The sequence below is a fragment of the Montipora capricornis genome, chromosome 6 (genome assembly GCF_036669925.1).
Source record: "Montipora capricornis isolate CH-2021 chromosome 6, ASM3666992v2, whole genome shotgun sequence".
NCBI classification, from domain to species: domain Eukaryota; kingdom Metazoa; phylum Cnidaria; class Anthozoa; order Scleractinia; family Acroporidae; genus Montipora; species Montipora capricornis.
Genome location: NC_090888.1, coordinates 65267935 through 65287934, shown reverse-complemented (window position 1 = coordinate 65287934; position 20000 = coordinate 65267935). Strand labels below are relative to the sequence as shown.

At 40.9% G+C, this 20000-nt stretch overlaps 1 protein-coding gene across 1 annotated transcript in view; it reads right to left on the bottom strand.

The window, feature by feature from the left end:
• Nucleotides 1–20000, bottom strand: part of LOC138052899 (serine-protein kinase ATM-like) — a 90196-nt gene that overhangs the window by 22900 nt on the left and 47296 nt on the right. Inside the window, 14 exon segments of the mRNA XM_068899495.1 lie at nt 23–142; nt 1211–1318; nt 4298–4362; nt 6293–6376; nt 6469–6527; nt 6741–6985; nt 8892–9099; nt 10079–10280; nt 12641–12844; nt 14602–14749; nt 15709–15808; nt 17575–17760; nt 18482–18611; nt 19400–19552. Coding sequence (XP_068755596.1) covers nt 23–142; nt 1211–1318; nt 4298–4362; nt 6293–6376; nt 6469–6527; nt 6741–6985; nt 8892–9099; nt 10079–10280; nt 12641–12844; nt 14602–14749; nt 15709–15808; nt 17575–17760; nt 18482–18611; nt 19400–19552 — 2012 coding nt within the window.

The window sequence follows — 20000 nt, the reverse complement described above, 5'->3', positions numbered from 1 at the left end:
AGCAACCAATCAACCAACTTACCTGTTTATAGAGTTGCCGAAACTCTCTAGCTCCACTAAACACTGTAGTCTCGTCAGAGAGGGATAAACACTCCGCACACTTTCCAAGCTCACATGTGCCACGTCACCCATTACCTGCAATCTTTTTAACCCACAAATAAGGAAGTTTAGAACGTCTTGGAGTAAACTAATGATGATGAACGGTAAAATGCACCCGTGAAAAATACGATAAGCTACGTAGTCGCTAGGAAACGGGCGAAAGAAAGGAAAACTAAAAAATCTGAGTCCTACGGGATTTCAACCTAAGACCTCCGTGACATCCGACGGGTGTTACGGAGGTCGTCGGTTCGAATCCTGCGTAGGTCTCCGATTCTTCAGTCGACCTTTCGCCCGTTGTCAACGAAAATAAATTCCGAAGGTGAGGTTCTTCATTAAGGATCTAGAGTAACTCTGTTAAGATCATTAATAAATCAGTTGTTTAACTTGGGATGTGCGATCGTTTAATTCATAGGTAATAGGCCATATTAGTATTCTCAGTACTGGACTGGAACTAGCGTGCAATGGAGGCTAATGCAGGGGGAATATTTACAAATGCAAATACTTTTTAATATATTACCCGGTATTAGCTTCCATTGCAAGATAGTTTCAGTCCGATACTAATAATACGAATATGGTCTATTGACCTTTCTGTGATAATTCAACACACAAAACATGGCACGCTATTAAAAACAGCTATGCCGGTGCAACAAATAGAACTTAAGAGATCATTTAACAGGGTTTGTGATAATGGAGCTTTCCGTTTAAAAAAAACTTTTAAGATCTACCACGCGCATAACTCTTCGGTTTTGAAACTTTTACTAACCCATAACCCCAAACGTTTTAGGGGGATCTTTTCATAAACACAATACAAGTTAATTACTCTTGTGGTTGTGCCATGCTTCACTGAAACGAAGATCCATTGTTTTCATCCAAAGAACTCCCAAAAGGAACGGCAATATGGGTAGGTGAAAGGATTCAATCGACTGGTTTTGTTCCTTAAGCCTAAACACAAGCATAAAAGCGCACCGACACTCGTTCCCAAACATTTCGACTCGAGGCTCGGGGTACGAATTCTATTGTCTATGGCCAATATGGCCGCCGCGCAAATAAGGCCCACTGAATGGGAACGTGAAATCTAAATACTTTTCGTCCGCGAGAGATAGAATATTACTTTGCATTGTCCAATATGCACTGGAAGAGTTGCCATTCTTCTTCTTGTAAAGCGAGAAGACAACTGTAAATAGACCGGTGGAATCCTGAAGGTGTATCTGAAGCAAAGCTGTGAAGGTAAATATATTTGTAAAATTTTACGCTGAATTATAGTTGCACTTTCAATTGACATAGGTCCTACTCCTTTATATAATTTACAGGACGATATACCAGACAGTGCGTAGATCAATGAACAAAAACAGTCTTGCCAAGGTTGTGGAGTCTTGCCAAGTCACTGGGAGAGGTGGGAAGAGGAAAACAAGAGGCAATTTCTTCGTAGGCATGAAAGCTGCTGTAAAGGAGCCTGAAAAAGTGTACACTTGAACGGCGGGACTCGAGCCAACAGGCGTGCGTTTGCGCTGCGCTCTGCTCAACCACTGGGTTATCAAGCCATTTGGGGGCTAGTTTGGCAATTCCGAGTTTGTTCTGTGTCCCATAAAGCCTGGTTTCACTAGCGACGCAAGCACAAGCACTTATTTCACCGTGAAAACGGGGTTAAACTAAAGTAAAGAAACCATACTTAACGTCGATAACTCGTAACAGTAATTCAACTGACAAACCTGAGATCGACGGTGCGTTCATTTTACTCCCCCTCTCCATCAGTGCTCCGTTTTACGGATATTTAAAGCTACATAGCTACACTGAAAGGAAAGAAGTCGAAAAAGGAATCCGAGATCCGGGAATCGAACTCAGGACCTCTTGCACCAAGGCCGAGCACTAACCGACTGTGGCATCCTCGCTCCTTGACGAAAGCAGAATCACAAGGATCTAAAATGTTTCCTTTTCCTTGTGCTTGCGCTTACACTTGAGTCGTGTGAAAACGAAACACAGCATAAGCACAAGGAAATTTGTTGCGTCTGGCCAATTGAAGCACTCGTTCCAGATTCCCTGCGTCTGAGCATTTGAACAAAATGGCAACTCAGAAATGGGTTATTGGCCACACCAAAGTTAATCGAGGGACTGGCTATGAAAAGTAAAAACCTTTAAAAGCGAGAACAATGTAGTCCCAAATCGATGTTGAAGTGACCGTGACAATGTACAATCTTTTGCTTTGGCTTCGCACGAGTTGGCAAATTAGTTGCGCATAATTTAATCGAAAGATTTGATTGGTTATCGTCTCGAAAAAGGTGTCTTTTGTGCACCGTCAATGCCAGAAATACAGACGAAAACATAAAAAAAAGACTTGTCAAGTTTCATAACAGAGAGTGTCTAATCGGCGTGGGTGGGTGGGTCGTGGGTCATGGGTCGTGGGTCCCTAAACCTTTTTTTTTATCAACGACTGGAAATTCTCGAAACAGACAAGACCTAAGACCTAAGACAAATTTGGACCGAGCACTGAGAGAGCTAATATATATCTTTTTTTATCTTCAAACAAACACGACTCACGACCCACCTACCCACGACCCACTCACCCACCCACCCACGCGATTTAGCCTCACCCTTCCCCTTCATAACCATCTCCATGCATTACACTGTAACTATGGCCAGACGTAGCAAATTTCCTTGCGCTGATGCTGTGTTTCGTTTTCACACAACACAGGCGAATGCAAGCATAAGCGCTAGCACAAGGATGAGAAAAATTTTGGATCCTTGCGCATGCGGTTGTGCTTATGCTTTCACCAGGCCCGTTTTCACGTTGAAAGAAGCGTTCTTACGCTGGCGCTTTTCCTTGCGTCGCTAGTGAAAACCAGGCTTAAGGGAGCTTAAATTAAGCAAGGACGACGAAGACGGCTGCGACAACATTGTCCGAACATATGAATACTGTTTCCCGTCTTTGTAGTAATAGGGAGCTTAAGCAACGACAACGGCGACGGCAGCGAGAACGTCACGAATTTGCATACTTAGTGGTTAAAAACAATAGCTTCGCACGCCCTGCACGTGCGTTTTTCACTTTTGTCCATTTCAGTTGCCGTCGTCAGCAAAACAACAACGTGAAATAGCCAAGTTTTTGGTTTTATGAAGAACGTCAGCACTTGAGGATAAATTTTCAATTTCTCTCCTAAAATGGAGTGCCGTTCCGACTGGTGTCATCTTTGAGGAATTACCACACCCTTGTCATATTAAAAACGTTGAAATAGTCACGAAGCGATTAAAATAACGCAAATTTAGATTTTGAGGTGAAGTTCTCCTTGCCGTCGCCGTTGTCGTTGCTTAAGCTCCCTAATAGAAAGCTTAAGATCTACGACGGCGACGTCGACGAAAACGTCACCTCAAAATAGAACTTTGCTCCAGTAAAAGTCTTTCGCGATTATTCCATCTCGTTCACGTCGTACAATGTGGGCGAAGTATCCTAAAAATAAATTGGTACTAGCGATTTCAGACTGAAAATAGACAATGAAAGATTCTCTGTTGAATGCTCACGTTGTCGTTAAAACCTCAAATTTAGTGATTTCACGTCGCCGTCTCGCAAAGAACCGCAAAAATATGAGCTAAAATCCATGCCGCACGTGCAGCACGATTATTTATGCTCTTTTAACCAATGATATCATTGTTTTCTGGCGTTTTCGTCGCCGTCGTCGTCGTAGATCTTAAGCTCCCTAATTTCGAGACTGCTGCACGTCATTCCGCATGGCGAGCATGTATCAAACTCCCAAGAATAAAATTGGTACGAACGGTGTGGATGTTTGGAGGGAAAATCGAAAATTTATCATCAGGTGTTCGCATCCTCCACAAAACCTGAAATCGGGTCATTTCACGTCGTCACCAGAACGAGAGCGGCAAAGAAACGTGCCAGATTGTAAAACGCACGTGCGGGGCGAGAAGAACAATTGTTTTTGTTAATGAAGCCTGTTGTTTCATGGCGTTCTCGTATAGCCGTCTTCGTCTTCCTTGCTTGAGCTTCCCGTTATTAAACGGACGCACAACGAGGTGGAATACACTAGTTTCATTTTCTTACAGGTTAAGGGCTGAAGAAAACAGCTCCAATAGCCAATGGTTACAAAGAGCGTTACCAAGGTGTCAATTTTATTTCGTTGAAGAACAGGAAATCGTGTACAAATAGGCCTCGAATACGATTTCAACGTCACTGACATTTGAAAGATTAAACAACCTGGAAAATGAGTCCAAATCCCAGACACAATTCTGCCAGGCGGACTCATACTGCAACTCAGCTACCTGGAAGTGAAGTAAAGTGAAGTGAAGTTATGCGCCTCGATGATCCTTCTGGACAAATTCACACTGCTGTTAGGGTCGTATTGCGAGAAAAGGGGGACCGAATCTGTGACCCTCCCACCGCTAGTTCGGATGCATTAACTATCGAATTCGTGGAGGAGAGAGAATGTTCACTTAACGAAGATTTGTGGAAAGCACCCATGAGCCCACCCTGCTAACAGAGTCTTTCTTGACGAGAAAGAAAGGACTCCGCAGAAATCGTGTTAAGTCTTTATTGAGTATGCGCAAGCCGTTGCTTGGAGACAGTTTCAAACCCACGCCAAGTCTCGATCGCACTCCAAGACGCCATGTTGATTTTCGTACTTAAGGCTCGATTTTCACCTTCGCGTTGTCAAAAATATGATGCGCGCGTTGGCTAAACCGGTTTAACCGGAGTGACTAGCCCAGAAACTTGGGCTGCGGCGACTTAAAAGACTTGACACGTTTTCTGCAGAGCCTTTCTTTTTCACCCTCTGACGAGTTTTAGAGAGGATCTGCTCGCAGGGTGCCAAGAGCCTCATAGATAGCAATTTCAGTCTACATTGTAGCAAACAACGGATGTACATAAAACTGTATACGAAGTAATACAGCTCCTTGCAGATACGGCGGCCATTTTGCTTCAATTTTTTCGAAAAACATTATGGGATGCTCAGGGTGCAAATTAATATGTATTTGCCCCCGTGGCATCCCATAATAGCTATTTGAAACAAAAGAAATAAAAATGGCAGGCGTATCTGCAAAAAGGTCTATTTCACGAAAAGTGTAGAGCGACTAAAGGCCAGCGTTCAAAAGATTTATACATTTGCAGTAAACAAGTGTGACACAAACCCACGAATGCACCACATTACAATACATCGTGACAATTCCACGGTCGAATTCATTTTACACTTACCAGTATGCTAGAGGAGCTGGTAGATCGCATGAACCAAGAGAATATGATGTATTTACTATTCTACAGTCTCATGACAATTTGATCAAACAAGAGATACAATAAAAGGCTTACTAATTTCGTCTTCTCGCCGATCGCTACTTTAAGTTACAGCAGCGATTAAAGTCAGAAAGTGGCCACTTACGTTCAGAAATGCACATAATTAGCTCCACGCCCAATTTTGACGTCCAACTTGAAGAGAGCATTTGGGGGACACTTTGTGGCGTTAATTGTCTATTTCGAGACAAGAGAGATGTTGGCTGCCATTGATTCCCGAATGGTGATCAATGTTAAGCCCTGTTGGACAGGGTTAGTTGCTGGATGGGTGACCTCCTAGGAATAACCCTTGCCGTACGCTTCCCGTGGAGAAGGGTTGGCGTAGTGATGAATGCACTCGCATTCCACCAATGTGGCCTGCAGGGTCTTCGCGGACTCGACGTCATAAGTAGGTTGAGCTTGTTGTTGATTCTCTACTCTGCTCCGAGAGGTTTGCCCCGGGTACTCCGGTTTTCCCCTCTCAAAAACCAACACTCCAAATTCCAAATCGATTTGGATTAGCGGGCCGCAAGTTTGAAAGCTGTGATAGGTTATTGCGTCTCCCTCTCTAATAAAAAAGCTATTATTATAGAGCGGTTTTCAATCGAGTCTCGGAAGTAATTAGCCAATTGCTTTGGTTTCGCATTACTTCACTCAGTGATTGGTTCAAAGTTCTCGCGCCACTTTTTCAACCAATCGAAAGTGAAACCAAAACCAATCGTGGCTCGCGCGTGCACATTTTCCCGCGCTTTGTGTCAGCTACGTGAAATTACTTCGAGTTTTGATTGGTTTACCGTACTGTCTCTGTCTTTTTTGATTGGCCAAAGTAATTACTTTGGTTTTGCCTTTACGACACTCCATGAAACACGCTCTAAATCCGCGTGCATCTAATTATGGGCATTTCTGGACATATCTGAAAGCGATACTTGCCTCGGCTGTTGCTTGTGAATTTTCTGATGATAGCCCTTTCAAGTAAATTCTCATTACATGGTCCAAACCAAAGTTTTTCATCGACTACAAAAACAAACGAAAGCAATGTCATAAGAAACGACTGCGGATCAATTTCATGAAGGAAATGATAAAAATGAATAAATTGTTTGCGCCACCTGCAAAACTCCAGTTTGTGACGAAGCACAGAGGTTCTGCATTCGAAGATCGCAAGCTCCTAAGAAGAAAATAAGAGAGGTTGATATTTAGGTAGTGCGCATTTCAACGGCATCGACCACAGTTAAACTGCAACTTCGACAATTGTAGACTTACTGCTACTGCTACATTCACTGCTGCTGCTGCTACTACTACTACTACTACTACTACTACTACTACTACTACTACTACTACTACTGTACTTACTAACAACAATGTTAAATTGTTTTCATACCGAGAGCTTTGTCCCATGCATGTTCATGCATGTAAGTCCTTATGCGCGAGTCCACATCAGCCAGCCTCCCAGCCCCGGCTCCATACACGCTGTCCGGCTCACCAATGGCTGCATAGGCCTCGAGAATAAGAGTCTGGTAACTAGTGCTCAAACTCCCATCACCACTTTGACTTGTGGCCACTTCCATGGTTAGGGTTTGACTGTTTGATGCGAGAGAGATGGACACAGAAGAATCTGGCTTGGATCTGCGAAACGACAACAGTGGAATGTTAATCTTCTTTGTAAATTGTTTTTCCGCTATAAATACGATTTCAAAGACTTCACTGGGGCCCTCCTTTTAAGCCCTGGCCAAACTATCGAACAAAGTTGGATCTCACATGCAACATTGTTGGATGTAAATGTTGAGGTAGTGGCAAAACACTATCCAACATTGCTTGACGAATTCAAGTTCAAGCTGGCGCTAAATTTGAAAATATAGCGTAGCGTTTATGCGACTGGAGCTGTTTGAGGACGGAAAGGACGTATTCAAACCAGGAAAAACCAAAGAATGGTTAAGAGAACGTGTAGAAAAGGTTATGTTCTTTGCAAGAGACATCCGCGTTTAGGAGATTATGATTATGAGCTCGAATCAATTTGCAGGAATTTTAAACGCTATTGAACCAGACATCTCAGAGCGATAGTGATTAAGGAGCCTAACAGTGTCCCACACACATTGCCTTGCTTCCTACTCGCTGATCAAGGTTTCTGGCTGTTCATCAACAACCAAGACGTCCCATTGGTCCTTGCCCGCCATCTCTGTTGCAAATGATGCTAGAAGCCTAGGCTTGAGAATAAGATAGTGATTCGTTATTGGCTAGCAGCGCGAACGTGACTCGATTCAGGACACAACTTCGTTGAAAGAGTGGCAAAACACTGCAACATTGTTGGGTGGAGGAGAATTGTTGGTTGTAATGTTTGATCAAAAGCAATTCCATCCAACATTTGATCGAACAAAAAATGTAGCACGAAAATCTTCCAACATGGACGGCCAAATGGTCGAACAATGTTGGATCGAGCAAAGTTGGAGCCTTCAATCCAACTTTTTTCTATAGTATGGCCAGGAATTTAGAGTGAGCTTTTATAATGGTCCGAATTTCCGAAGATCATCCCTATCAAAAAGAAGACTGGAACCAAAAGAGAAACTCGTATAAACCCGAAACAACTTCTCTCTCCACATATTTGAGTTGGGTTTTGATATCCTGAAGGAGGATCTGTTGTTCAAAATAATTCAGTAGCATTTCACAAAATTACAGAATGTGCTGTTAAAACAACTTTTTTAGCTAGAGCATACCCTGCGAGTAGGCTCTATCTTTCTAGCTCGCCCCGCGAATTTGGTTATTTAATGAGATAATTGGATACTCCTAGCTCGATAGCCATAGCACAGAGGACACACCACAACATCGGAAACTTCATGCCCTACTCCTTGCGAATAGTGTGTGGATTCTTATGTTACGTTCCACAGGGTTATGAGCATTGAAGAGGGCTGCCTATCGTACATATCCGAGAAGACTATAGAGTCTAACCATTTGCAGATGTCATTACAAAGGCAGCCTTTTCTTCTCAGTTATTTAAAGACCCTGAGTGTTGCCTGTGGTCGGGCCGGAGTTTTTGATCCTGCGACCTCCCGCAAGCCTGTCCAATGTTCAACCAACTGAGCCAACCAGTCAGCGGTTGTCGTATAAGTTGATCAACTCATTGAGGCTATTGGGACTGTTTTAGCAAAACGCTGAGTTTCTCAAGTCGATTAAAACCATTCAGTGTCAATGCCCTTTGTTCTTCTGTACGATGTCTCCTTAACAGTCAGCGGTCGTTTCTTGATTATCAATCCAGTGATTACTGTGAAGTGTTCATAGTCTGCAGTAGGGTTGATTGACCGCAGATTGTTCGCGTACCTAGTATTGAATAAGTCAAGAGTGTGGCCAGACATGTGAGTTGGCACATCAACATCCTGCACGGAATGGTGCCGTAATTGTCTAAGGTAGAAATCTATGTAATTTATTGTAGTGTAAGTAATCGTTAGACTTAATTCACTTCAAATAGTTCGCAATTTACGAGTACAATACACAGCTTTTACAATGCGCCATGAACTGTAACAGAAAGCCAGCTACTTACCTTTGAATATCAGCCCATATTTCAGTGTAGAGAAGAGCAGTAAAATACGCGGAGCATCTCTGAGCAGCTGAGGCGACTTCCAAATAGTCCAAATCAAGCCAGAAATTGTTGTCCCAAAGTGTGCCATGGCCTCGACCCCTCTTAGGTAAATCCTGCGTACGCAGGTACGTCACTACAGACAACATGGTGCGAACACTCTCCTTTTTCACTGTGAATGAGATGACACCAGCTCACAGATGGTTTTTAAACTGAGGTTTTGTTGAAAGAGCTAAAAATTTAACCCAGGCTTACCATGACCATCAAATTTTAATGAAAGGGTCCCACCGTTTTCCTATACTCTTTTCTGCTTGCGCAGGCCCCAATTACCTTATTAGGACAGCTTGCACTTGCAATGCAAGAGGACCTCGACGGGTTACCCGTCAGCCATGAACAGCCAGTGATTTATATATATATATATACTCGTCAGGCAAAACATCGAAAAGAAATTAATCGTTGGCTGTAAAACACTTGGTCGTAAAAGCTATTTTGAATAATAATTTTCTAAAATTTCAATTGCCAAGATAATTTGCTTATTTTGTGGTAGGGTAAAAAAAGCTGGTTTTCCTTTTCATCATCGCAAAAGATGTCTAAGAACATTAAAATAGTGCTATCAAGCAATCATATTAATCTTTCACCTTCAAAAAAAATAGGAAATTTAACCATAGTTAATGCATGGAAATGGTTATGAAACTGGACAAGATCCTTTGCTTCATGTTTTTGTCCGTATTTTTGGCCTTGACCCTGCACAAAACACAAGATTTTTCGAGAAGATAACCAATAAAATCCTTCGATTAAATTATGCGCAACTAATTTGCGAACCCGTGCGAAGCGAAAACAAAAGATTGTGCAGGGTCACGGTCAATTCAACATCGATTGCAACAACATTGTTCCCGCTTTTGAAAGTTCCAAGGTTTCCTAACCACTCCCTCGATTAAGTATGATTTAACGATAAGCTTTCTATGAAGAAAATCTAACAGAACCTCTAAAAAAGTATTAACTATTAAACTTCCACACAAATCTGGGAGTACGGTTCCTCCCTTAACCATCATTACAACCACAAAGACAACATTAGTGTATGCGAACAGTTCGTAACATTTATCTCCCTACCACGTATTCACGTTCGCTTATAATGCAGTTCATCCCATTACCTCCAAACGTTCCACTTGTCTTTACAGATGATTGTTCAGCAATGTTAACAGGAGAACTCGCTCGACTGGCCATGACACTTACTCCGTTGCAATAACTGAAGAAGTTTCTGAATTGCTCTGACAAAGTCGTCCTGGAAGCATCATCTCCACGCTCCAGAATGTTGTGGGTAACGTAAGGAAATACGCGTTCGGCAAACTCCACCTAAAAAGTACAGAACAATGGCTCATAGCTGCTACCTCCATTTTTTTCTAGGTGGATATTATTACATCGCATGGAGGCGACCAAGAGTCAATAAAATGTAAACACTAACTACCTATTTGCAGCAACGCAGTTTGCGTGAGGGTTACTTCAGAGTTTTGCAATAAAGGCTTATTTAAAGGGATACTGAGAAGAAAATATCACAGCCATTGTCGAGCTTACATAATAGGCCTTAATTTAAGTCTCCGATGGGAGAATATAACAATTGCGATTCTAAGTTAGTGTTTTTCCAAAGTATACAAGCAACCTTCCCATTCGATTTCCGCTCACAAGTACTGTTTGTCATAGCAACTTTAATCTTTTGTACTAATAACGGCAGTTTAATTAATTGTGATTAGAAAAATATGTAGTAGTAAACCTTCAAAACAAGGGACTTAGTGATATTTCAGTGGGGACACTTCGTGACATTTATCATACAGAGCGTGCAGCTCGTTTTCCAACATTTCTGGACCCAACTGATTTTCCCGCGCTCTGTGCCGACCGCATGCATTTTCTTTACGTTATTGTCTGCGTGTGCAGTGATAAAACAAAGTTATTACTTCGGTTTTGGTCACGCCTGGCACCACAATTTTCCCCAAGCCAGAGCCTGACTATGAAAGCCCTATATAATGGCCTGGCTTTCACACTTCCCCTGGGACTCATGATTTTGGAAACGTATCTTTCCATTTTTGTGGTTGTTCCGGTACACCTTGACGGCGAAAGATGGCTACTGCTCACACCATGGGAAAGGAATTTTATCAAACTGTTTAACTGAAGTGGGCGCGGCAGTCAGTCAATAGGGAGCTTACGAAACGACGACGCCGACGGCAACGAGGACTTCATTTAAAAATAGGAGTTCGCGTTATTTATATCACTAAGAAACTATTTCATGTCGTTTCGCGTTAAAAATGTGTAGTAACTGTCGAGGAATTAAACTGGTATGAGTGGGTTGGAAGCGTAGAGAGAGAACTGAAAATTCATCGTCATGTGCTAACGTCCTCCACAGAACCTTGAATTTGGTCATTTCACGTCGTCATTTAGGAGATGACGGCAAAGAAATGTACCAAAATGTAAAACGCACGTGCAGAGCGCGCAGAGCCATTGTTTTTGCTCACTAAACCTATTGTTTAGTAGCGTCGTCGTTGCCGTCGGCGTCGTCGTTTCGTAAGCGCCCTAATAATTCGGGCACGTTCCACAGCTCGGTGGTTTCGGAGTAGCTCAGTGGTACAGCACCCGAACTAGTAATCGAAACGTCGTAGGTTCGACTCCCACAAAGGAGCACTCAGATGCTTCCAAGTCGAGTCAGCACTGATGAATACATCGCTTTTACAGCCGATTTAAATTTGCTTTAGCCTGCAAGTAGGCTCTTCGGTCAAAATATAAGAGCTTCGTGACTAGTTTCGGAAGGTACCCAAGCCCCTATATTTCGACCGCGCGCCATTTCAACGGAAGAGCCTGCTTGCACGCTAAATTTGCATAGAAGCAATTTTCACTAATAACCGGAACAAGGCTTTCGTTTCGTTACTGCTAAAGTAGCGTTCAAAACTGCGATGATGTCAAAACTTACCTCGATTCATTGCCGCTGTTCAATTGTATGTCTTAAATACATTGTTACTTCAAGATTCAAGCCTGGTAACCATTTACAGTAATGTCCAAAAATGTACCAAATAGACCCTCCAAAATGGCGGCCGAAAATTCAAATAAGTTAAAATTAAAAACTAATACCAGAAATAGAAAGAGCACCTTTACTTAAGTAACCCTGCAAAGTTTCGGCATATCAGGTGTAATATCAGCTGAGAAAATGAAAGTTGAAAATGAAACATTTACAGACGTTTGTACGATTGGGGGTATGGCGTATACCCCCAGTCATACAAACGTCTTTAAATTTGTCAAATTTCAACTTACATTTTCTCACCTGATTTAACACCTAATAAGCTGAAACTTTGCAGGGTTAACAAACTAAAGGTGCTCTTTATATTTCTGGTATTAGTTTTTAATTTTAACTTATCGGTTTTTCATTCAGTTCAATTTTAACTCATTCACATCGGTCGCCGCCATTTTGGAGAAGGCATGGTCTATTAGATACACGCACAATTTCTTTTTTACATCCAACACGAAGTGTCCCGTTAAGTCTAAGCCTTTGCTACCAATTTCCAACAATAAGGTCCAAAGGGGAAAGGATAGCGTTATTTTTAGCTTAGGGTAAATGCAGCTGTTTTATCCTTATTTGAGGAACAGCATTTGGGGGACACTTTGTGACGCTTATTGAAATCCGCCTGCATCTAATTAGGGACATTTCTTGACATATCTGATCATTTATTTACCTTTGTACGACAGATGGGGGACAAAACAACCAGAACTTCGTCTTTGACCAGACCACTTTCGATCAACGCGCACACCAACTGTGTTATCCACTGTTCGTGGCTGTACTCTTGTCTCTCTAGTCCTGGTATCCATAACGTCGAGTCTTCTAAATTAGCATGAGATCCTTCGGTGGTTACCTCCATAGCGGATAAACCGGTGGATTGCTATGGTAAAATGATGATAAATATAGTTACGAAAGATAGAAGTTATCTTCCATCTTTCACCGGCTCCCATCTTTTGTTTATAACCCGCAATTCAAAGAAACATTTCTTTCACGGAAATAAATTAGTGACTCTTATTAGTGGCTGGCAGGGATACACTTCCAAGTCAGGAACAGTAACTTCAGTTCAAAGAGTGGCATACTTGGAATCACAGCATCTTTAGAGCAGTTTTCAAATGGTCGTCGAAAGAAATTACGCGACTGCAATTGCTACGCCGCTTAGTAATATCAACCAATGAAAAGGAAAACCAAAACCAATCGCGACTTCCATGCGCGATTTTTCCCGCTCTTTGATCAATTTACATGGAATTGCTACAAATTTGGATTGGTTCATTGCGCTCTTTGCACCTGCTGTGATTGGTCGAAGTAATTACTTTGGTATTTGTTTCAATGCTGTTTGTCTCGGTTTGAAAGCGAGTCTTGGTGATCAACTATTGAAAGGGAAATGAGTTTGATTTGCATAAAAATACGCAACTCATTTCCATTTGAATGGTTGTGCACCAGGAATCGCTTTGAAACTGAGGTATGCAGCAACTCGGAAATGGTCTATTGAAAACTGCTCCAACTGTCAAATACTTCGGTGCACGACAGGGATAGATGCTGATGGCATAGAGCAAAAAAAAAAAAAAGAGTCAAAATATAATAGATCACAAAACCTGACGAAGTAAGCACAGGCCTGAGAACAACTGTTGTTCAAGTTAATGGAATCGATTGATGTTTGGACAATTCGTGGGAAAGTCAAATAATCCGTGGATTTTCAGTTCGTTTAGTGGCATGATTGGTCAAAACAGACGTGATGCTATTTGATGGTTACGGTATTGGCTAAGAAGACTGTGAACAGCATATGCTGTGTTTTCATAAGCACTTAATTGGTCAAAAGTCTTCTAAACAGTCAGTTTTGTGTAATAGTTCTCTGTCCTGGTAAATAGGTAGGTAGGTCCTTTGTAAGTATAACTTTCAGATAGTTGTTAGCGAATACTACTCCGCAGTTTGTAAAAGTTAATATTTGGGAGTTTAAGACCTACGACGCGACGGCAACGAAAAAGTCACAAAATTTGCATATTTATGTGCAAACACAATAGCTTCGAACGCTCTGCACGTGCATTTTCCATTTTTGTACATTTCTTTCACGTTTTCGCCAACTCTACGACGTGAAAAGAATGAATAATAAATATATTTATTATTCAATCAAAATATTTCCCCGTTTCTGATTGGTTAAAACCACACGCATAATTCACCATAACCAGCTGCTGTTCACCAAATTTGGAAAGAAACTTCGTCATATTGAATCAATGACGTCAAAAGGGCAGCCCGCTGCAGATTATTGAACCGATGACGTCAAAATGACGTCAATAGTGCAGCCCGCTGCAAATTATTGAACTGTTGACCGAAAAAAGCTGGAGACGTGATTGTGTTATTTTTGTTCAGCAGAAAAATGGCTGCGAGTAGGTTTAGAAGTTTGAGCGAAGAAAATATTTTGAATGAATAATACAGCAATTATTGAATTCGGATTTCGTAGAATATGAAGAATTCTGCAGATCTCGGAGGATGTTATCCACCTCGGCCTTCGGCCTTGGTGGATAACACCCTCCTCGACCTGCACAATTCTTCATATCCTACTCAGCCTCATTCAATAATTGCTAAATATACAACCCAACAAAATAGCTATAACTTTATTATCACAAAAAGTCAAAAACTTGCCCGCTTTTTCTTGGATGGTCTGAAAGGTTCCAAATACCACAAGAGCTGTTCGAGTTTCCATTCCCCAAACTTCTTCAAGAGTGTAGCGCCAGATTCTGTGGCAAGAATCTTCTTCAAGCAGGATGCAGCAGCTGTCACTACTTCTACTCTGCATTAATAAACGCAAAATTATTTGCTTATATTAAAAGCTGTTTTAAAATTTGCTCTTTTCATTAATTAAATGGTTTAAAAAAATAATCTTTTCCCCGTCGAAATGACAAAAAGTTGTCAAAATGATAAGAAAAGGCAAGTTTCAGAGCAAAAATTCAATTAGGGAATTCACAAGAGCAGAAGTCTCGATCTGCGATGGAATGCGGTCTATCATTTTTAGGTACATTATCTATTTTTAGGCAGGCAACTGCTAGATTTTCGCGGGAAAAAAAATGTGACGGTGTAGCGATATATCTTGTTTACAAACACTGACGTCAAATTCTTTTGATATTCAAATTTGCCAACCAAAGAACAAAAGAAGTCATTGTTTCAACAGCCAATTAGGTTTAGGTTGGTATATTAATAACGATGGGTGACGTCACGAGAAAAATCGTTATTGTGATCCTTGCACGATCCATGATTTTGCACTAATTACAAGTAAAAGGCCATTTCCGAGTTCATGTCTGCCTCCTCTTCAAAGCGAGTCTAGGTGCGACGTTTTTCTTATGAAAATTAGTTTTCATTTATATGTTAAGTAGAACTTATTACACAATCACAAAAACTTCGCACTTAGACTCGCCTTGAAGAGGAGGCAGACATGAACTCGGAAATGGCCCATTCCCTCGTGCGGCTACAGGGCATCATTGGTCATCACGCCCAATCTGATTGCCATAATATGGCCGCACCCATATTCTAAATTTAGATAATACGGTAAACTGATGTAGGGTTAAGGGCTTCTGACAAGAGTTGCTAGCAGTACAAAAGATATCGTTGACGTCACCTATTGTCATTAATGTACCAACCAGGGTCCCATTGGCTGTCGAAACAAAAGGGTTTTTTTGTTCCTGTGGTTGGCAAATTTGAATAACAAAAGCGATGTTTGTAAACTGATATCTTCCCTATTGTCAATTCACTCACTTTTTGTCGATGAGGTACGTACTCAAGAGGCATACAGTGGTAGCGTTCCTTTGTGTCACAGAATCACAGGAAAATGTCCCAGGCATAATGGAAATGAAATCTGCATTTTAAAAACAGCAAATAATAAAACAAAGACTCCAACCTTTGCGCAGGTACAGCTGTAGGAGCTGTAGGAGAACAATTCAGCCATAAAACAAGGAGTCCTTTACCTTGGAGAACGATACATGTTTAACTACTCGTAGCTGTGAGAGCGGTTTTCAAATCACCTTTATCACTCGGCGGCCATTTTGGAGTCCTTGGGGAATGAAGGCTTTGTCTTTGCATTGTCTTTGCCCGTCCAGCCTCACATTGAATGAGAGGTTCGAAGGGCAAAATCTTTTGTTTGGACATTGAGTGATATGGGTCTATTCGGTGTCGAAAGTAATTAGCGAATTGCTTTGGTTTTGCATTTACTTCACTCAGCGATTGCTTGAAAGTTCTCGCGCCATTTTGTCAACCAATCAGAAGTGAAACCAAAACCAATCGTTGCTTGCGAGTGCACATTTTCCCGCGCTTTGTGTTGGCTACGTGTAATTACTTGGAGATTTGATTGGTTTACTGGATTGTCTCCGTGCTATTTGATTGGCCAAAGTAACTACTTTAGTTTTGGTTTTACGACACTCGACTGAAACTCGCTCTAACAGAGGTAATAGCGAAGGAAAGACTTTGCCCTCGGCTGGCCAAGACATGAGTGTTCGTCTGACAACCGTCTATTGCCAAATGTCCATCACCCAAGAGTAAGACCTTGTCCCCATCAGCGTCAGAAAAGTGTCTATTCTTAAACAAAAGTCGCGGGAAATGAAACAGTTGACCAAATCGGCTAACTCAACGATATACCTAAATCAAAACCTTTGGGAATAAAACGTTTTGTTCCAGGTATTTCCATATCACTTTTATGTGAATGCTACATTATAACGAAAAACAATACACGAAGAATCTTAACCCCGGGCGACTTGAATTGGGTGCAACATTGAGTTAGCCTATTAGGTCAATAGACCTTTTTGCAGATACGGCGGCTATTTTGATTTCTACTGTTTCGAAAGACATTATGGGATGCTCAGGGGGCAAATTAATATATATTTGCCCCTGGGCATCCCATAATAGCTATTCGAAACAATAGAAATCAAAATGGCCGCCATATCGGTAAAAAGGCCTATTGGTTATACACCTTATTCCAAAATGGCCGCCATTCTAGTATTCTTTTGTTTCCATTCAAATTGGCCCTTATGGCCTCGTTCAAGGTGAAATATCTTTTTAAATTTTATGTTTGAAAGCGAGGCCATAGGGGCCAATTTGCATGGAAACATGGCAGCCATTTTGGAATAAGGTTTATTTCCCGCAAAACATTTGGTTTGGTTTTCGGTTTAAAAATCGACACTTTTCTGACGCTTCTGGCGGCAAACGTATACCAGATTCTTACTCTTGTTAATGTGCCCATAACCTAAAAAGTTTTATTTTCCTATTTGAAAGTACATATTAAAAAATGAACTTTGGTGAAAGAATTTTTCAATTCCAGCGAGAGGCGAATTTTCTACAAAGACTTGAGCGAGTGGTGTGCCAAAATGGCGGGCAATTTGAATGCCACTAGAAAATCGTAGAAAATTCGCCTCTCGTTCGAATCGAAAACTTCTTTCTAAAAAGTTAATTTTTCGATATGGAAAATAAAAATTTTCACGTTATGGGCACTTTAAAGCCACGGACTTTTCATCTCAAAGTCCAGTCGTCTTCCAGAGCCAGTTAGGCAAGTTTGTTCCATGAACCCCCGTCAAATTCATTCCTCGTTACAAATGCAACAGTACAGCTTGAACGAAGGTGCATTTTGATTACCTTTCTTTTTGCAACCCAGTGAAACGGTTTCTAGGTCTACAGCTCCTATTTCACCCAAGCAGTTTGCCACTTCATATTGTACAGCTTTTGTCCGGTCATCTCCGCAATGGGTTAGCATGGATGCCAACTTGATGAGGTCGCGTACAAGCTCAGCGATGGTGCTGGGTGACAGTTTGTTGATTGTGACTACAGAAAAACAAAGAAGAATGCTTCTATTAATTATAACCGTCCTCCTTAAAACGACATCCGCCAGTTCACAGAGCTCGTCAAATTATGTCTAATAAAACATCTTTTCTGTCAGGACTACTTTATCCTCAAATTATGAAAAATAAAAAAAAAATGGCATGTTTCCTTCCTTTTGCCATCAAGGAACCTGCGGTAATGTCAAACATCAAGGGTTTTCAAATTTCTTTTACACAAAGATCCAAACACTTCTCGAAGACTTTTCCAAGGCTTTTAAAGACAATATCTATTCATTTAGGGCACCGTACGAAAAAAACGACTCAGACAAAAGGACTCTTTTTGCCACAAAACCAATCGTGTCTAAGAATTCATCTGTGATCAGTTTTTAAAGAACAATTTGCAAATCATGATATTAAAGGCAACAACAGGTTAATCCTACAAAACTTCCAACTAACGTTGTAAAATTTATTAATAATTCATGAGGGTGCAAACTAATCCCAGCACAGTATTCAGATCACATGTACACAACTGTAAACCCCAATACAAATCAACTGAATTATTAAACAGTAGAATTAACTTTTGATACAAACTCCTGCTCAGCTAATTAGTATTCATTAACTTTTGATACAGACCTCTACTGATTAAAATAACAATACTTTGCCTATCGGCTCGCCATTGTAAACGCCCATACAGATCTCCCGCTCATATTTTATTTACTAATTACCTTCTGATCTCTCAACAGGATTGATTAATTGGTCCTTATTTTTAGTAATGGAATGTCTAAGAAGCCTCAATCCCTCAAGCCTGCTCAACGGCTCCGAGCTTGAATCTGCTTGAAGAAAATGGCTGATTTCCTATTTTGAAGAAACATAACATCATTAACCTCTTACTAACCTCACTTGCTCGGGACCGAACTGGAGAATATTGGCCCGAGGTCGTAGTAGAAAAAACGGCCGAAGGCCAGTAAGGTCCTGAGCAGGTGAGGTTAGTAAATTGTTAAGTACTAGGTCACGCAATTTTGGTCAATTTCAGCACTGATCGAATGGTCATAGAATTGACTAAAATATCAAAATAACTGTTCAAAACTATAGAAGAACTCTAACAAAACACAGGGAAGCCAAGAAGGGACATGGATAGACAAAACTGGAGAGGACTGAAATGGATTGAATTTGGGTAAATTTGAAAAACGTCGGCCCACCTTTTTTCAAATTTATATCAGTCTATATCGAAATGTCATTTACACAGCTGGAAAATCATTCTCAGTTGTTATGTGGCCGTGATTTTGCAAATGAAAGACTTTTGCTCTGCCAATTTGACGTTTAGAGCTCAAAATTAACGAAATTAAACAAAATTACCTAAAATAGCGTGACCTAGCCCCTTTAAGCGATTGAATAATTATCCGGTAGGTGAATGTTTGTAATCTTCGTCTTCTATCAGCGAACTTACATGTAAATGTTGTGTTACATTGTAAGGTACTGTAATATTTGGAGTGAAAGGTTTTCGTTTAAAAACCATGTAGTACATACTGTAGTAAAGTGCCACGATTTATCCAATGAACTTCTTTTGATGCAATGAAAAAGAAAAAAAAACACCTTAAAAATACACTTAAAAGACCTTGTCGGATCTATGGCCATTGGCGTACCTCAGCTAACGATGATCGGTTTTTCTGTGTATCACTGTAACACCTGTTAATATGTTTAAATTTAGCTGTGTCAGGAAAAGGATCAAGACAACCGATTGCTTCACGCAGATCATTGCTCGAGTCAACAATTAAGAAATTCAGCAACTGCAGAGCCTAGAAAAGAAAATCAAGGAATTAGCGCTTCAACGTTCGTATTACCAGGAGTTTTCCAGGGTATAAACAAAAGAACTCCAAGGCCTCAAACTTGGAAATTTCACATCATTTTTCCTTCAGAAGAAGTTATTTTTTAAGTCAAAGTGTATGCAGAGAAACTTTTCTCTGTTCTCTCATTCGCTTTTTCCTTAATATCTAATTTATTGTCAGTAAGCTTTAGCTCCACAGCAACTTTCTTATTTACAACAGATTTTTTTGGAAAAAAACCATTCAACTCTTTTTTTTAATACTACAACTAGTGTTAATGGTATAAATTCAAGGAATTCTCCAGGAGTTGATGCCAAAATTGAATTTTCAAGAAGTTTACCAGGGCCCTGGAAAAACTTTTCAAATACCCAGGAGTTTTCCTAGACACCAATGTTTGGATAGTAGTGGAGAGTATGGATAC